The 16,321-nt window shown below is 36.5% G+C and overlaps 1 protein-coding gene across 1 annotated transcript in view; it reads left to right on the top strand.

The window, feature by feature from the left end:
* NAV3 (neuron navigator 3) overlaps positions 1-16,321 on the top strand; it is a gene marked incomplete at its 5' end in the record, with an annotated part of 304,732 nt that overhangs the window by 115,929 nt on the left and 172,482 nt on the right. The window contains 2 exons of the mRNA XM_023559140.2: positions 665-773; positions 1,492-1,875. Coding sequence (XP_023414908.2) covers positions 665-773; positions 1,492-1,875 — 493 coding nt within the window. The remainder of the gene's footprint in view (positions 1-664; positions 774-1,491; positions 1,876-16,321) is intronic.

The raw sequence follows: 16,321 nt of genomic DNA, 5'->3' as shown, positions 1-16,321 counted from the left end.
TAGACACAGCCTTAACTTTAGATGCCTAGGAATTTACTTGAACTCTAGTGTCACAGTGTGGGAGTTTTGGTTCTCTGTAGAATGTGGAGAATAAATTTTTTATTTTATTAAAAAATAAAGCCATCAGATGTTGTAAATCTTGATTCATGAGTCTAATAAAATAAAAGATTTAGAAACATATTGTTTCTATAGAAAATAGCCACTTTCTTACTCCCCAGAGTCCAAATACATATTTGCTACAAAAGAAAAGTTTATCTCAACTGCTGTGAATATACTTAGAAATGGATAAATATTGAAATAATTAGGATCAAAATAATTTCAGATTTTTTAAATTAAGTTCAGTAACATGGAGAACTCTATAGTATATTTCCAATTGACTGTCTCCAATTATGCAGCAATAAAGATCATAGACCTATAAACTATTGTATAATAATCAATACAAAATTATTGCTAGTGGTAGTTTTGATTCCTTCCACATTTATTTGTAGGAAGAAGAATTTTAATTTTCAGGTAATAATAGTTATTTGGAATTTCCCCCCATCTTTTTACTTGTAAGAAGAGGAGTTTATATTATCTATATAAATAATTATTCTGAAGACAGTAAATGTTATGAATAAAAAACTTATTACCCTATAAATTTGTATATATTCACTGTTTTTTTTAGGTGAAGACCCTGAAACAAGAAGAATGAGAACAGTTAAAAACATAGCAGATTTGAGGCAGAATTTAGAAGAGACTATGTCCAGTCTTCGTGGGACACAGATAAGCCACAGGTTGTTCTCAATTCTGCATATCTTTGGGCCAATAAATTAAGAAAAATGAAATCAAGAGTTTAATGACTATTAATGAAAGAGAAGGAATTTCTCTATCATTATTAATTTTGCACTTCAATTTTGCATGGCAATCAACAGGTGACTATCCTTACACTAAAAATTCTCCAGAAATCCTCAGGGTTTTATTTTTTTCTCCTACCCATCTCCTCTTAGATGTAATTTCCCATTCAAACTGAATTAGGCACTGCAACTACCACGGTAGTATGCAATTTTATGAAGTGAAATAGATTTTTCTGTCTTCCCTAGACAACTTGGCAGAGGTTACAGTTGAAATGCCCCTGGTAGAGGTGGTAGGGAGACTTCTGAACATAACTGTTGCTAACTTCTAGAATATTTATGAGAAGGTCACAATAGGTTAAGTTTTAAGAGTTTTTTGAGAATGTGAAATAACAGTTTGTTTTATCTAAAATTAATGATAACCTATCTTTTGAAAACGAAAACCAACAACCAAAACACAAACAGAATGACTGTCCCTTCCCACATTTTGAGATTTGCAAGGGTGATTAGCATCTAGAAATAGACATACAATTTGGCTTTCAAGAAAATGACATACTTCTGAGAAATGACTTTCAACGCTAGCCTCTCCTGTCTTTATGCAATCATGGTCTGTGCCCTCTGGTAAACCACAGGACAGTAATTTCTCCATTTTATTTGATAGCACTCTAGAAACGACATTTGACAGCACTGTGACGACAGAAGTGAATGGAAGGACCATACCCAGCTTGACAAGTCGACCCACTCCCATGACCTGGAGGTTGGGCCAGGCTTGTCCTAGACTTCAGGCAGGAGATGCACCCTCCCTGGGTGCTGGCTACCCTCGCAGCAGTACCAGCCGATTCATCCACACGGATCCCTCTAGGTTCATGTATACGACGCCTCTCCGTCGAGCTGCTGTCTCTCGGCTGGGAAACATGTCACAAATTGATATGAGTGAGAAAGCAAGCAGTGACCTGGACATGTCTTCTGAAGTTGATGTGGGTGGATATATGAGTGATGGTGATATCCTTGGGAAAAGCCTCAGGACTGATGACATCAATAGTGGGTGAGTGGCCCTAGGCTCTAACAGCATCATATAAAGTTGGAAGTGGTCCACTAGGATGCATTGGCTGTGAAAAGAACATGTGGATTGGCTCACTAAATCGTTAGAAAATATGAGAAATCTGAGGTTACTTGGGTTATTCCAGGCCTTCTCTTCTGCTCATTCATGAAAAGTAGAATATCCAGAGTTTCTATAAATTCTTTTCTTTATATGCCATTACATTTTTCTATAGTTAGTTCAGAGAAATGCCCCAAGCCTATATATTTTAAAGCATTTTTCACAGGCTTCTTTGATAACAGATTTTTGTAGGGAAGGATGTGGGAAGGAGACAGAAGGAGTTGCTGAGCTGTTTGCATTTTCTTATTTGGCTCATCAGAGTTGCCTGTAGCTGCTTTGAGGAATAAATACTTTCTAGCATTTTTCAGCTATGCACCTTCAATTTGACTTGAAGGAAAAATCATTTTACAGTTGTATGTTTCAATCTATTTACTCTCCTTAAAAAAAAAAAATATTTTTTTAGGTGGTATCATATGTTTTTATCTTAGGCCCTATTTTCCTTCTGTTTCCTGTTACATCCCCCAAAATTATTGTGGTTCTAAAACTCTTAGAGTGTTTTAGCAATTTGGAACTTTTGATCAAATCAGAGGACAAGTCCCAATGGAAGCAATAAGATATTCTATTAAAACTACTTCTGTTAATAATTGTAATTACCATTTTGAACACTCCCTATTACCTATTACACTCCTGTTAAATGTTTTAAAGATATTATTTTATATAACTACCCCACCCTTAATAACCCATATGAAGTGGATATTTTTATATCTCTTATAAATAAGGCATCTGCTGTTAAATGTCCCCAATCACAAAATGCTAGGGAAAGGCTACACTTGCATTAAAACTCAGACCTGTCTGACTTCACAACCCAAATTTTGTAACACTTCTCAATTAACTTTTTAATTTTCATGTCAGTGTAGGCTTTGACCTACTTCTTGTCCTTATACATCTGTTGGACCAGTGTAGAAAACCTGTTCTTCTATATGAGTTGCTCTTCCTGACCTCATTCATGAAAAGCTTGACTTCGTGACAAGATGTAAAAAATGTTCAAAATAGCTTTTAAGCAGATCCATAGTCCTGGTATGATATTCTGATATTCACCAGTCCATTCTTGATATCCACCGGACCTGAGTTTTTTGACAGATTTAGAATTCGAGAAGTGAATTAAGTTTAATTAGGGTAGGAGGAAATTGAGTTGCCCTGAAGTTAGAGTGTCTGAGTTAAATCCCTCTCCACCGTTTCCTACCTGTGAATTCTCTGGGAGCTTAACTTACCCAAACTTTTTTGTCATCTGTAATAAGGATATAACTGCAGAATCTTCATGAAGTTGTCAGGAATGAAGGAAATAATCTGCAAAATTATACTTAGACTGGCATAGTTTAAGAGTTCAATAAATTTATCATCATCATCATTATCATTACATGTATTATCATTTATACTAATAATTTATGATTCATATTGATTATCCTTATCAATGTTGTATGTGTTTGAGATCATTATTAATACATTGTGTTTAACATTGCCCAGGAGATAATACCCAGTTAAGGGAGCAGGATGGCAACATAGGAGTTTCTAAGATACAAACTCTGTTTTCTTCACTCTCTTCTCTGTTCTCTCCATTCTCTCTCCTCTTTACCTCCACCTATCTTTTCTTTCTATCTCTTTAAATGTGTGCATATATGTATATTCATTTTTATATTCACTATTTAAAGACATTTGGATGAATATTTAATTATCTATATATTATATACACACACAAGATGCATATCCAGGGAGTAGTTTAAATCTGAAGTCCAGGAGCCTCCACAATTCAATGTGTAATATCAAAAGGTTCATATAGATAAAAATTAAGCTACAAATTCAGATACAGAGAAAATGCTAAATCTGAGCATTAAATAGAAAGGACTGAATAAGATAGGGAAGTTTTTGATTTATGTTCCTTGATTTAGATAGCTAGAAGAGGAAATATTTTAAAAGAGATAAAATTTGTAATCAAATTATAAATATTGTGGAAGGTATAAGTCAATGAATAAACTTGGCTAAAATATAATTTTCAGGATCTGATTAGATTAATTCAGTTTCCCCTTAACCGAGATTTAAAGATAAGATATGAGAGATAAGGTTTTATGTGACTGGTCTCAATAACACTATGCTAAGAAATTTACACTCTGTGCTATAAGCAATGGAAAGCACTTTAACTTAAAGAAGATTACCTAATATTCATAGAGCAGAGAATGATAATAGTGATGATTTTAGGAAGACCAGTTTAGGGGAAGCACACAAGATGGGAAGACACTGTGGAGTAAATTTCAGGCGCTGTTGTAAGCATCCAGGCCCAAGCTCATAAGGCCAGAATTACAGGCATGGCATTGGTGGGGATGGAAGGAGGGGGAAAAAGATTGCTGTGGGAGGCACTGCAAAGGAAAAATTCACAGAAACAAGGAGGTACTGCTCATAAACACGTAAGGGAGACAGAGTATTCAGACAAAGTGCCTAGATTATAAAGACAGAAGACAGGAAAATGAGAAGACCATTAGAGACAATTGGCAGAGAGAGAGAGATTTGATTTATTTGGTAAGAAAGTAGAGAGGAAGCATGTGTGTAATATTGGAATGCAGAGCTGGAGAGAGGGAGACATGAAGGCTGCTTTTTGAAAAAGCAAAAATAGTGCCCAGTGTAGAAGTATAATGTAGAGATTATCTCATAAAGGAGATAGCAGAAACTGTGGAAGGATGAGGATTCCTGGGGAAAGAAAGTAGAAAGAAAATGGATTATGAGCTGGAGTATATACAGTGAAACCTGTGAGAGCTGGAACTCGATGGGATTGCCTTGTTCTTCCAGGTCTTGAAAGATTTCTGCCTTTGTCAGGGTGCAGTCTTACCACGTTTCTATCGTTTTAGTGGAAAATATTTCAATTTTCCTTCTCTGACAGGTTTCCGCCTTGTAAAGGTTCTGACTTCCACAGGCTTTACTGTATGTATGTGTATTTGTTTATTTGTTTTCAAGATGTATTTTCTGAGTTCATCCTGTATGTCAGGAACATTCTCTGGGTATTCAGCAGTGAACAATATAGATAAGGTTCCTAACCACAAGTGACTCATATGCTAGTGTTTTCCTATTTTTGTAGGTTCTCATTTACTCAATAAATGAATAGTAATACACACACACATATGTATATAAGAGAGTACATTTATATACACGTTTTCTTAGTTTTTTAAAATTAATTTTTATTGTGCTTTAAGTGAAAGTTACCAATCGAGCCAGTCTCTCATACAAAAATTTATAAACACCTTGCTATACGCTCCTGCTTGCTCTCCTCCTAATGACACAGCACACTCCTTCCCTCCACTCTCTCTCCTCATGTCCACTTGGGCAGCTTCTGGCCCCCTCTGCCCTCTCATCTCCCCTCCAGACAGGAGATGCCAACATACTCTCATGTGTCTACCTGATCCAAGAAGCTTGTTCTTCACCAGTATCATTTTCCATCCCATACTCCAGTCCAATCCCTGTCTAAAGAGTTGGCTTTGGGAATGGTTCCTGTCTTGGGCTAACAAACCGTCCGGGGACCATGACCTCCGGGATCCTCCTAGTCTCAGTCTGACCATTAAGTCTGGTCTTTTTATGAGAATTTAGGGTCTGCATCACACTGCTGTCCTGCTCCCTCAGGGGTTCTTTGTTGTGTTCCCTGTCAGGGCAGTCGTCGGTTGTGGCTAGGCATCATCTAGTACTTCTGGTCTTAGACTGATGTAGTCTCCGGTTTATGTGGCCCTTTCTGTCTCTTAGGCTCATAATTACCTTGTCTTTGGTGTTCTTCATTCTTCTTTGCTCCAGACTCTACTCTCCAAAGTGGGATGCAGAATGTTTTCTTAATGGATTTTATTATGCCAATTGACCCAGATGTCCCCTGAAACCATGGTCCCTAAACCCCCGCCCCTGCTACACTGGCCTTTGAAGCATTCAGTTTATTTAGGAAACTTCTTTGCTTTTGGTTTAGTACAGTTGTGTTGACCTCTCCTGTATTGTGTGTTGTCTTTTCCTTCTCCTAAGAGAAAACTTATCTGCTATCTAATTAGTGAAAAACCCTCTTCCACCCTACCTCCCTCCCCACTCTTGTAACAATCAAAGAATATTTTCTTCTCTGTTTAACCTATTTCTCGAGTTCTTATAATAGTGGCCTTATATAATATTTGTCCTTTTGCAACTAATTTCACTCAGCATAATGTCTTCCAGATTTCTCCATGTTATGAAATGTTTCATGACTTCGTCGTTGTTGTTTATCAATACATGGTATTCCATTCTGCGAATATACCGTAATTTATTTATCCATTCATCCTTGATAGGCACCTTGCTTGCTTCCAACTTTTTGCTATTGTAAGCAGTGCTGCAGTGAACATGGGTGCATATATCTGTTTGTGTAAAGGCTCTTATTTCTCTAGGATATATTCCAAGGAGTGGGATTGCTGGGTCATATGGTAGTTCAAAAAAAAAAAACAAACGATTTTTTTGTTTTTTTTTTTTTACGGTAGTTCTAGTTTTTTAAGGAAGCACCAAATCGATTTCCAAAGTGGCTGTATCATTTTACATTCCCACCAGCAGTGTAGAAGTGTTCCAGTCTCTCTACAACCTCGCCAACATTTATTATTTTATGTTTCTTGGATTAATGCCAGACTTGTTGGAGTGAGGTGAAATCTCATTGTAGTTTTGATTTGCATTTCTCTAATGGCTGTTGATCATGAGCATTTCCTCATGTATCTGTTAGCAGCCTGAATGTCTTCTTTATTGAAGTGCCTGTTCATATCCTTTGCCCATTTTTTAATTGGGTTATTTGTCTTTTTGTAGTTGAGTTTTTACAGTATCATGTAGATTTTAGAGATCAGACGCTGATCGGAAATGTCATAGCTAAAAACTTTTTCCCAGTCTGTAGGTGGTCTTTTTATTCTTTTGGTGAAGTCTTTGGATGAACATAGGTGTTTGATTTTTAGGAGCTCCCAGTTATCTGGTTTCTCTTCTGCATTTTTAGTAATGTTTTGTATGCTGTTTATGTTGTGCATTAGGGCTCCTAACATTGTCCCTGTTTTTTCTTCCATGATCTTTATCGTTTTAGATTTTATGTTTAGATCTTTGAGCCATTTTGAGTTAGCTTTTGTGCATGGTGTGAGGTATGGGTCTTGTTTCATTTTTTTGCAGATGGATATCTAGTTGTGACAGGACCATTTGTTAAAAAGACTGTCTTTTCCCCATTTAACTGTTTTGGGGCCTTTGTCAAATATCAGCTGCTCAGATGTGGATGGATGTAGGTCTGGGTTCTCAGTTCTGTTCCATTGGTCTATGTATCTGTTGTTGTACCAGTACCAGGCTGTTTTGACTACTGTGGTGGTATAATAGTTTCTAAAATCAGGTAGAGTGAGGCCTCCCACTTTGTTCTTCTTTTTCAGTAATGCTTTACTTATCAGGGGTCTCTTGCCCTTCCATATGAAGTTGGTGACTTGTTTCTCCATCTCATTAAAAAATGTCATTGGAATTTAGATCAGAATTGCATTGAATCTATAGACGGTATTTGGTAGAATAGACATTTTGACAATGTTAAGTCTTCCTATCCATGAGTAAGGTATGTTTTTCCACTTATGTAGGTCACTTTTGGTTTCTTGCAGTAGTATCTTGTAGTTTTCTTTGTATAAGTCTTTTACATCTCTGGTAAGATTTATTCCTAAGTATTTTATCTTCTTGGGGGCTACTGTAAATGGTATTGATTTGGTGATTTCCTTTTCAATGTTCTTTTTGTTGGTGTAGGAGAATCCAACTGATTTTTGTATGTTTATCTTGTATCCCAATACTCTGCTGAACTCTTCTATTAGTTTCAGTAGTTTTCTTGAGGATTTTTTAGGGTTTTCTGTGTATAAGATCATGTCATCTGTAAATGGAGATACATTTACTTCTTTCTTACCAATCTGGATGTCCTTTATTTCTTTATCTGGCCTAATTGCTCTGGCTAGGACTTCCAGCACAATGTTAAATAGGAGTGGTGACAAAGGGCATACTTGTCTGGTTCCTGATCTCAAAGGGAATACTTTCAGACTCTCGCTTTATTTCAGATGATGTGGGCTGTTGGCTTTGTATAAATGCTCTTTATTATGTTGAGAAACTTTCCTTCTATTCCTATTTTGTTGAGAATTTTTATCATGAATAGGTGGTGAACTTTGTCAAATGCCTTTTCTGCATCAATTGATAAAATCATGTGGTCTTGTCTTTTATTTATATGATGGATTATATTAATTGTTTTTCTAATATTGAACCATCCCTGCATACCTGGTATGAATCTCACTTGGTCACGGTGAATTATTTTTTTGGTATGTTGTTGAATTCTATTGTCTAGAATTTTGTTGAGGATTTTTGCATCTACGTTGATGAGGGCTATAGGTCTGTAATTTTCTTTTTTTGTGGTGTCTTTACCTGGTTTTGGGATCAGGGATATGCTGGCTTCTTAGAATGAGTTTGGGAGTGTTCCGTCCTTTTCTATGCTCTAAAATACCTTTAGTTGTAGTGGTGTTAACTCTTCTCTGAAAGTTTGGTAGAACTCTGTAGCCATCGGGGCAGGGCTTTTTTTTTGTTGGGAGCTTTTTAAATTACCTTTTCAATCTCTTCTTTTGTTATGGGTCTATTTAGTTGTTCTACCTCTGTTTGTGTTATTTTAGCTAGGCTGTGTGTTTCTAGAAATTCATCCATTTCTTCTAGGTTTTCAGATTTGTTAGAGTACAATTTTTCGTAGTAATCTGATATGATTCATTTAATTTCAGTTGGGTCTGTTGTGATATTGCCCATCTTGTTTCTTATTCAGGCTATTTGCTTCCTATCCTGGTTCTCTTTTGCCATTCTGGCCAATGCTTTATCAATTTTGTTAATTTTTTCAAAGAACCAGCTTTTGGTCTTGTTAACTCTTTCAGTTGTTTTTCTGTTCTCTATTTCATTTAATTCTGCTTTAATTTTTATTATTTGCTTTCTTCTGGTGCCTGTGGGTTTCTTTTGTTGCTCTCTTTCTATTTGTTCAAGTTGTAGGGATACTTCTTTGAATTTGCCCTTTCTTCCTTTTGTATGTGTGTATTTATTGGTCTAAATCGGCCACTGTGCACTGCTTTCACTATGTCCCAAAGTTTCTGATAGGAAGTGTTTTCATTCTCACTGGATTCTATGAATTTCTTTATTCCACCCTTAATGTCTTCTATAACCCAGTCTTTTTTGAGCAGAGTATTGTTCGGCTTCCAAGTGTTTGATTTCTTTTCCCTGCTTTTTCTGTTATTGATTTCTATTTAAAGAGTTTTTTTAAGGCAATGTTTTTAGCAACCGAGTTCTGCGTATAATAGTACGTATTACAAGCAGACATATACTCAGAAGCATTTTGTATTTTCCAGGAATCTAGCTATATTAGTTAATGTTAAGTTCTGTAACAGACAAATCTAAAAATCTCAGTAGCTTAACACAAAGAAGTGTATTTCGTACTCACATAGGATCCTTGTTGGTATTTCTGATCTTCAGTTGGGAAATGTGCACCACCTAGTCATTTAGAAACTAACGTGGGTTATGATTCTGCTGTTATACAGCATGGTTTCCAATGTCACCTTGGCCATTGAAATTCAACAGGCAGATGCAAAAAGAGAAACTACCATGGTGTGAGAATGTTTTGTATGTATACTGTCTTTGTTGTCTAGTGCTGCTATAACAGAAATACCATAAGTGGATGGCTTTAACAAACAGAGATGTATTCTCTCACAGTCTTGGAGACTAGAAGTCCAAATTCAGGGCTCCAGCTCCAGGGGAAGGCTTTCTCTCTCTCTGTCAGAAAATCCTTGTCATCAATTTTTCTCTGGTCTAGGAGCTTCTCAGCACAAGGACACCGGGTCCCAAGGACACAGTCTGCTACAGACACCTCTTTCTTGGTGGCATGAGGTTGCAACTCTCTGCTTGCTTCTCTCTTCTGTTATCTCTTGTAAGATGTAGTTGATGCAGGCCACACCCCAGGGAAACTCCACTAAGATCAGATCAGGGCTGTGACCTTAGTAAGCACTTTGTATCCCACCCTAATCCTCTTTAACATAACCTAATCTTTTCTCATTAACCACAGGCAGAGATTAGGATTTATAATGCATAGGAAAATCACATCAGATCATAAAATGTTGGACAACCACACAATACTAGGAATCATGGCCTAGCCCAGTTGACACACATTTTGGGGGGACACAATTCAATCCATAATATATGTATATGTTTCTGCCCACATTTTCTTCTTCCAAATAGCCACTTTGCTACATCTAGCTGTCAAGGAGACCAGGAGATACAGTGTAGCAGTGTGCCTAGGAGTTAATAAAAATCTTCAATTTCCTTATCTTTGGGATTAGTGGTTGGAGCATAAATTTGAATAATAATCGTAATAACTGGCCTTTCTTGCAGGTGTATGAATATTATTCTATCACTGACAACTTTGTACTTCAGGATGGATCTTGCAGTGTTCTTTTTGACAATGAATGGGGTGCAATTCCTCTTCAGTTTGCCATTCCTGGCATAGTAAACCATATAATTGTCTGATTCCGAATGGCTAATACCAGTCCATTTCAACTCACTAATGCTCAGAGTTTGGTAGAAGGCAGCCCAATATTTCAGCCTAGGATTAAAACATGGGAAGAAGAGAGGACTAGAGGCATCCCTAGAGAATTATAATTTGTAATGTTTTCTTTAAGAAAAAAAGGGCATAGAAAGGTCTGTGCTACACGTTATGAAAATTGAACCAGGAAGTTAATTTCCTATTCCCCCTTTTTACTGATTAAAGGGACAAAAGGCTCAAAAGATATTCTAATGGAAGAAGATGTTTAATTTAGGATTTTTTTTTCTTATGTAACCACAAGGAATGTCATGGAATAAATTGGGAAAGTCATTTTTTTTTTTTTTATGCACTCTAGGTAGAACTTCGAAAATTAGTTAATAAGCACTGTAAGGATTCAGAATTTCTTGAAGCATATAATGGCTTATCTGTTTTTTCTCTTTTTGAAATTACTTTAAACACCTGGGATGTCAATCTGTCAGTAATTAGGAATTAGTCAGAGAAAGGCCTCTTACTTATAAGCCTCTTTGAAAAAGCCTGTTTATGAAGCCAAAAAAAAGTAACACCATTGAAAATTGGGAGGAAAGTAATATATTTTAATTGGGTAGAATGTGACGTTATCTGAAGATGTAACAGTGATAAATAGTTCAGCCAAGAATGTAACCTAAAATTCTACTTTAAGCCACGTAACCTAAACACAAAGTAATTTAAGAAATTTGAGGAGTGAAATGAAAAAAGAAAGGGAAATATTTCACTCCTGCTGCTTTCATGGTCTTCTTTCCATTCTCCTTTAGTAAACTTTGTGATTGAAGCATGCTGAATAGAGGAAAAGGCAAAGTTGTCTGAACTGGGTTAAAAAGGATCTCCCTTGTGAATCACAGAGAGTCTTAATCTTAATTAGGACTTTATTAATTTTATATGCAAGTCCTTAATTAGAACTTCTATTAATTTTGTATCCAAGTCATGGGAGTTATTTTCAGTGGATGTTGAATGATGGAAAAATTACTGATAATACTAGCCAACATTTATACAACAGTTACTATGTGCTAGGCAATGTTGTATGCATACCAACCAACCAACCAACCAACCTGTTGCCATCAAGTTAATTCTGACTCACGATGACACCATATGTGCAGAGCAGAATTGTGCTCTGTAGGGTTTTCAATGATTGATTCGCAGAAGTAGATGGCCAGGCCTTTCTTCTGAGGCAAACCTCTGGGTGGACTCAAGCCTCCAACCTTTTAGTTAGCAGTTGAGTGCTGTTTGGACCAACTGGGGACTCAATTCTAAGCATATTCATATATTAACTCATTTTTTTTTTCCTCATCACAATCCTAATAAGTATCTTTACTATCTCCATTTTATAGATAAAGCAACTGAGGCAGAACTAATTTAAGTGATTTGTTCAAGTGCACACATCTACGTAGCAACACTAGAACTTGAACTTAAGCACTCTGGCATCAGAGTCTACATTCTTAACAACAGTGTCATAAAGACCCTGTGATATTACCTATATGTTTATATGTACATGTGTCAATCCTAGGAGCTTCATTATCTGCAAATAAACATAGCAGTGGTTTGTAGTAGTTATTCGTTATTGGCGCAGTTTTCTTTGCTAGGACATTTGACCTACGGGACCGTTTTCAATATTATAGCTCTGTCCTCATCTAAAGGAAGATGCTAGGCTGAGTTCCTTTGATGGGGGGGGAATAAAAAGCAGCTTTTAGATGCTATATGTGTGCATATGATTAAAAATTAGCTTTTGGGATATACAACAGCTAATATGTTATATTGAATACAAAAAACAAGAACTCTAAGAAGACAAAGGATATAGTGGGAACAAATTTTGAATCTTTCCAAATTCCCATGTAAAGCAGATAGAACAACTAGGTAGCAAAATCAAAAACCCATGATTGTTATTTACAAAACATACAGTCACAAGATATCCTCTCAAACACCAAGTATAAGCAACTGGGGACAAATCAGCAGCCAAAAGACCTGCATGGTATCAGCTTATGTGTAAGAAGAAACAGAGGGAAACAATGGGGCATCTGAGAATAGGAGAATCCCAAAGTAGCCCACAGAAACTGACTTGAAAACATACTGAATCTATTTAAAAACAGTCGCTAGAGCTAGGAGGGATTTTGACCACTCAACTGGCCAATGAGCGTGAGGGACCTATGTTCATCAGAAAGGACTTAAGCAGTGTAGCCTCTATGAACTCATTAAGCTGCCCAGCCACAGCTGTCTTTTGAGACAAGGCCCTGCACTGACAGAAAACTTCTGGGAGTAGGATCAAAATTGAACAAGATCACAGCAAGAGAGACAAAGGTAGAGAAGGTCCAGATAAAAGTAAGAGAGGGGAAGAGAGCCTGAAAACCTCGGAAAGCAAGTTAACACGTTTATAAACACCACACAAAAGTAACAGAAGCTGCTGCTGTGTGAAATTAGAAAAACTACCTAAATGAAGCTTATTCCTCATCCGTCAGGATTAATTTTACACAAAAATGAGTAAGAGAAAAGTGTCGGGATGACAGCCCATACAAGCCACAGACATATGCAACATGTATAACTGACAAAGGATTAGAGTATTGGTGAGGAAAGAAAACAAACAAACTGAATCCAACAGAAAAATGAAAAAAGAGCAAACATTTCACAGATAATGCATAGATGACCTATAAAAAATTTTTAAAAAATGTAGTCCTCCAGCTTGGTAATCAGGAACTTGTAAATTAAACCAAAATTAGAGATTGTTTCACGTTTATCAGTTTAATGCTACCAAATATTTGGTAACGTTACCAAATATTGACAGCATTCTGAAATAATGAGAATTTTTATTCAGAGAAGTACGGGAATGTAAATTTGTATAACCATTGTGAAAACGATTTGGCATTGCCTAGTAAAGTTGAATGTGTGTCTCTCTTATGACCCAGTGATTAGCTTTGTAAATACAGATGTTATAAAAGGTCATGCCTATGAACACAAGGAGACATGGGTGTAAATGTTCATATCAGCATTTTTTGTAACAGCAAAAAGACTAAAAACAGCTCAAAAGTCCACAGTAGGCAAATAGATTAATAAAATATAATGTGTTCATAAAATGAAACAATGCAACTTCAGAATGAATGATACAACTACAAACATGATTATAGGTGATTTATAAAAATATAATTTTGAATAAAAGCAGAAAGTCCCCAAAATATACATGTACCGTGATTCAATGTATATAAAGTTCAAAACCACATGATGCTAAGCAATGTATGTTGAATGTTACATACCTATGTGGTAAAACATTAAAGAAAATGAAAGAAATCATTAACAAAATATTTAAAAAAAATTTTTTTTTGATCAATAACCTCTGTAAGTTTCCTTTGTAACTTCGTTTTTAACAGTCATCTCTGTGAATATCACTTCCTCTCAAACTCACATTGGCTGATAGTTTTGAAATTTAGGATGTAGCACTATTGTTGTGTTTGTTAGGTGCTGAAAAGTCTGTTCTGACTCATACGAACCCTATGTACAAGAAAACGAAACACTGCCCATTCCTGCAGTATCCTCACAATCGCTACTATATTTGAGCCCATTGTTGCAGCCACTATGTCAATTCATTGCATTGAGGGTCTTCCTCTTTTTCATTGACACTTGTCTTGGTTACCTAGTACTGCTCTAACAGAACTACCACAAGTGGATGGCTTTAACAAAAGGAAACTTATTCTCTCACAGTCTAGTAGCCTACAAGTTCAAATTCAGGGCTTCACCTCCAGGGAAGGCTTTCTCTCTGTTGGCTCTGGAGGAAGGTCCTTCTCATCAATCTTCCCCTGGACTAGGAGCTTCTCTGTGCAGGAATCCCAGGTCCAAAGGACATGCTCTGCTTCCAGCACTGCTTTCTTCTTTCTTGGTGGTATGAGGTCCCCATATCTCTCTGGTTACTTCTTTTATATCTCAAAAGAGATTGGCTTCAGACACTATCTAATCTTGTAGATCTCATCAATATAACTGCCATTAATCTATCTCATTACATCATACATATAGGACTTACAATGCATAGGGAAATCACATCTGATGACAAAATGGTAGGCAATCATACAATTCTGGGAATCATGACCTAGCCAAGTTAACAGATATTTTTAGGGGATGCAATACAATCCATGACAACACTCTACCAAGGATGATACCCTTCCACAGGGACTGATCCTTCCTGGTAACATGTCCAAAGTACCTGAGACAAAATCTCGCCATCATTGCTTCTAAAGAGCATTCTGGTTCTACTTCCAAGACAGATTTGTTCATTTTTCTGGCAATCTATGGTATATTCGATATTCTTCACCAGCACCATAATTCAATTGCATTAATTCTTCTTCTGTCTTCCTTATCCATTGGTCAGCTTTCATATGTGTATGAGGCAATTGAAAATATCATGTTGGCATGGATTGAACTGTGTCCTCCCAATATATCTGGCTATGCCATGAATCTCAGTATTATGTGATTGTCCACCATTTTGTCATCTGATATTATTATCCTATGTGTTGTAAGTACTACCTCTGTGATGTTAATGAGTTAGAATTAGGGGCAGTTATGTTAACGAGGCAGCATGCAATCTACAAGATTAGGTTATATCTTAAGCCAATCTTTTTTGAGATATATTAAAGAGAAGCGAGCAGAGAGACATGGGGACCACATACCACCAAGAAAACAGTCCCTGGAGCAGAGTGTCTTTTGGACCCAGGGTTCCTGTACAGAGAAGCTCCTAGACCAGGAGAAGATTGATAACAAGAACCTTCCCCCAGAACCAACAGGGAAAGAAAGCCTTCGTCTGGAGCCAGTGCCCTGAATTCAGACTTCAAGCCTACTGAACTGTGAGACAATAAATTTCTCTTTGTTAAAGCCATCCATTTGTGGTATTTCTGTTATAGCAGTACTAGATAACTAAGACACATGGCTTGGGTCAAGCACATCTTAGTCCTCAAAATGATATCCTTTGTTTTTTAACACTTTAAAGAGGTCCTTTGCAGCACATTTGTCCAATGCAATATACATCATTTGGTTTCATGACTGCTGCTTCCATGGGCATTGATTGTGGACCCAAGTAAAATGAAATACTTGACAAATCAGTGTTTTCTCTGTCATGATGTTGCTTATTGGTCCAGTCTTGAGGATTTTTGTTTTCTTTTTGTTGAGGTGTAATCCATACTGAAAGCTTTAGTCTTTGATCTTCATCAGCATGTGCTTCAAGTCCTCTTTTAGTAAGCAAAATTGTAACATCTGCATTTCATAGTCTGTCAATGAGTCTTCCTCCAATTCTGATGCTGCATTTTTTTTCATATAATCCAGCTCTCAGATTAATTGCTGAGCATAGAACACTATTGGGAAAACTTTTCTTTGAAAATTTACATTATTCTTTTAGAACAATCCCCTAATGTTTATAGTTCCTACACTGTAGCTTAATTTTTGTAGAGAAATTATGAAATTCGTGTTCTTTTGAATTTTTGAGAAAGAACAAAAAGAAGAATTTTATAGAAAAAAATAAATTAGGAATTTGTCTTATGAGTTGATGATAACAAGTTTTATTTATTTATTTATTTTTTGGTGTTTTATATCATACAAAGTCTTAGTTTTCTAGTGCGGCTGTAGTAGAAATATCAAATAGGGGTGGCTTTAACAAACAGAAATTTATTTTCTCACAGTTTAGAAGGCTAAATGTCTGAGTTCAGCACACCAGCTCCAAGGGAAGGCTTTCTTTCTTTGTTGGGCCTGTTTCTTGGTTCCTTGGAAATCTACATATGGCTTGGAATCTCTCTTACCCCA

Source organism: Loxodonta africana, chromosome 4, assembly GCF_030014295.1.
Source record: "Loxodonta africana isolate mLoxAfr1 chromosome 4, mLoxAfr1.hap2, whole genome shotgun sequence".
Taxonomy (NCBI): Eukaryota; Metazoa; Chordata; class Mammalia; order Proboscidea; family Elephantidae; genus Loxodonta; species Loxodonta africana.
Note: the sequence above shows the minus strand (reverse complement) of the source record. Positions and strands in the feature narration are given on the sequence as shown.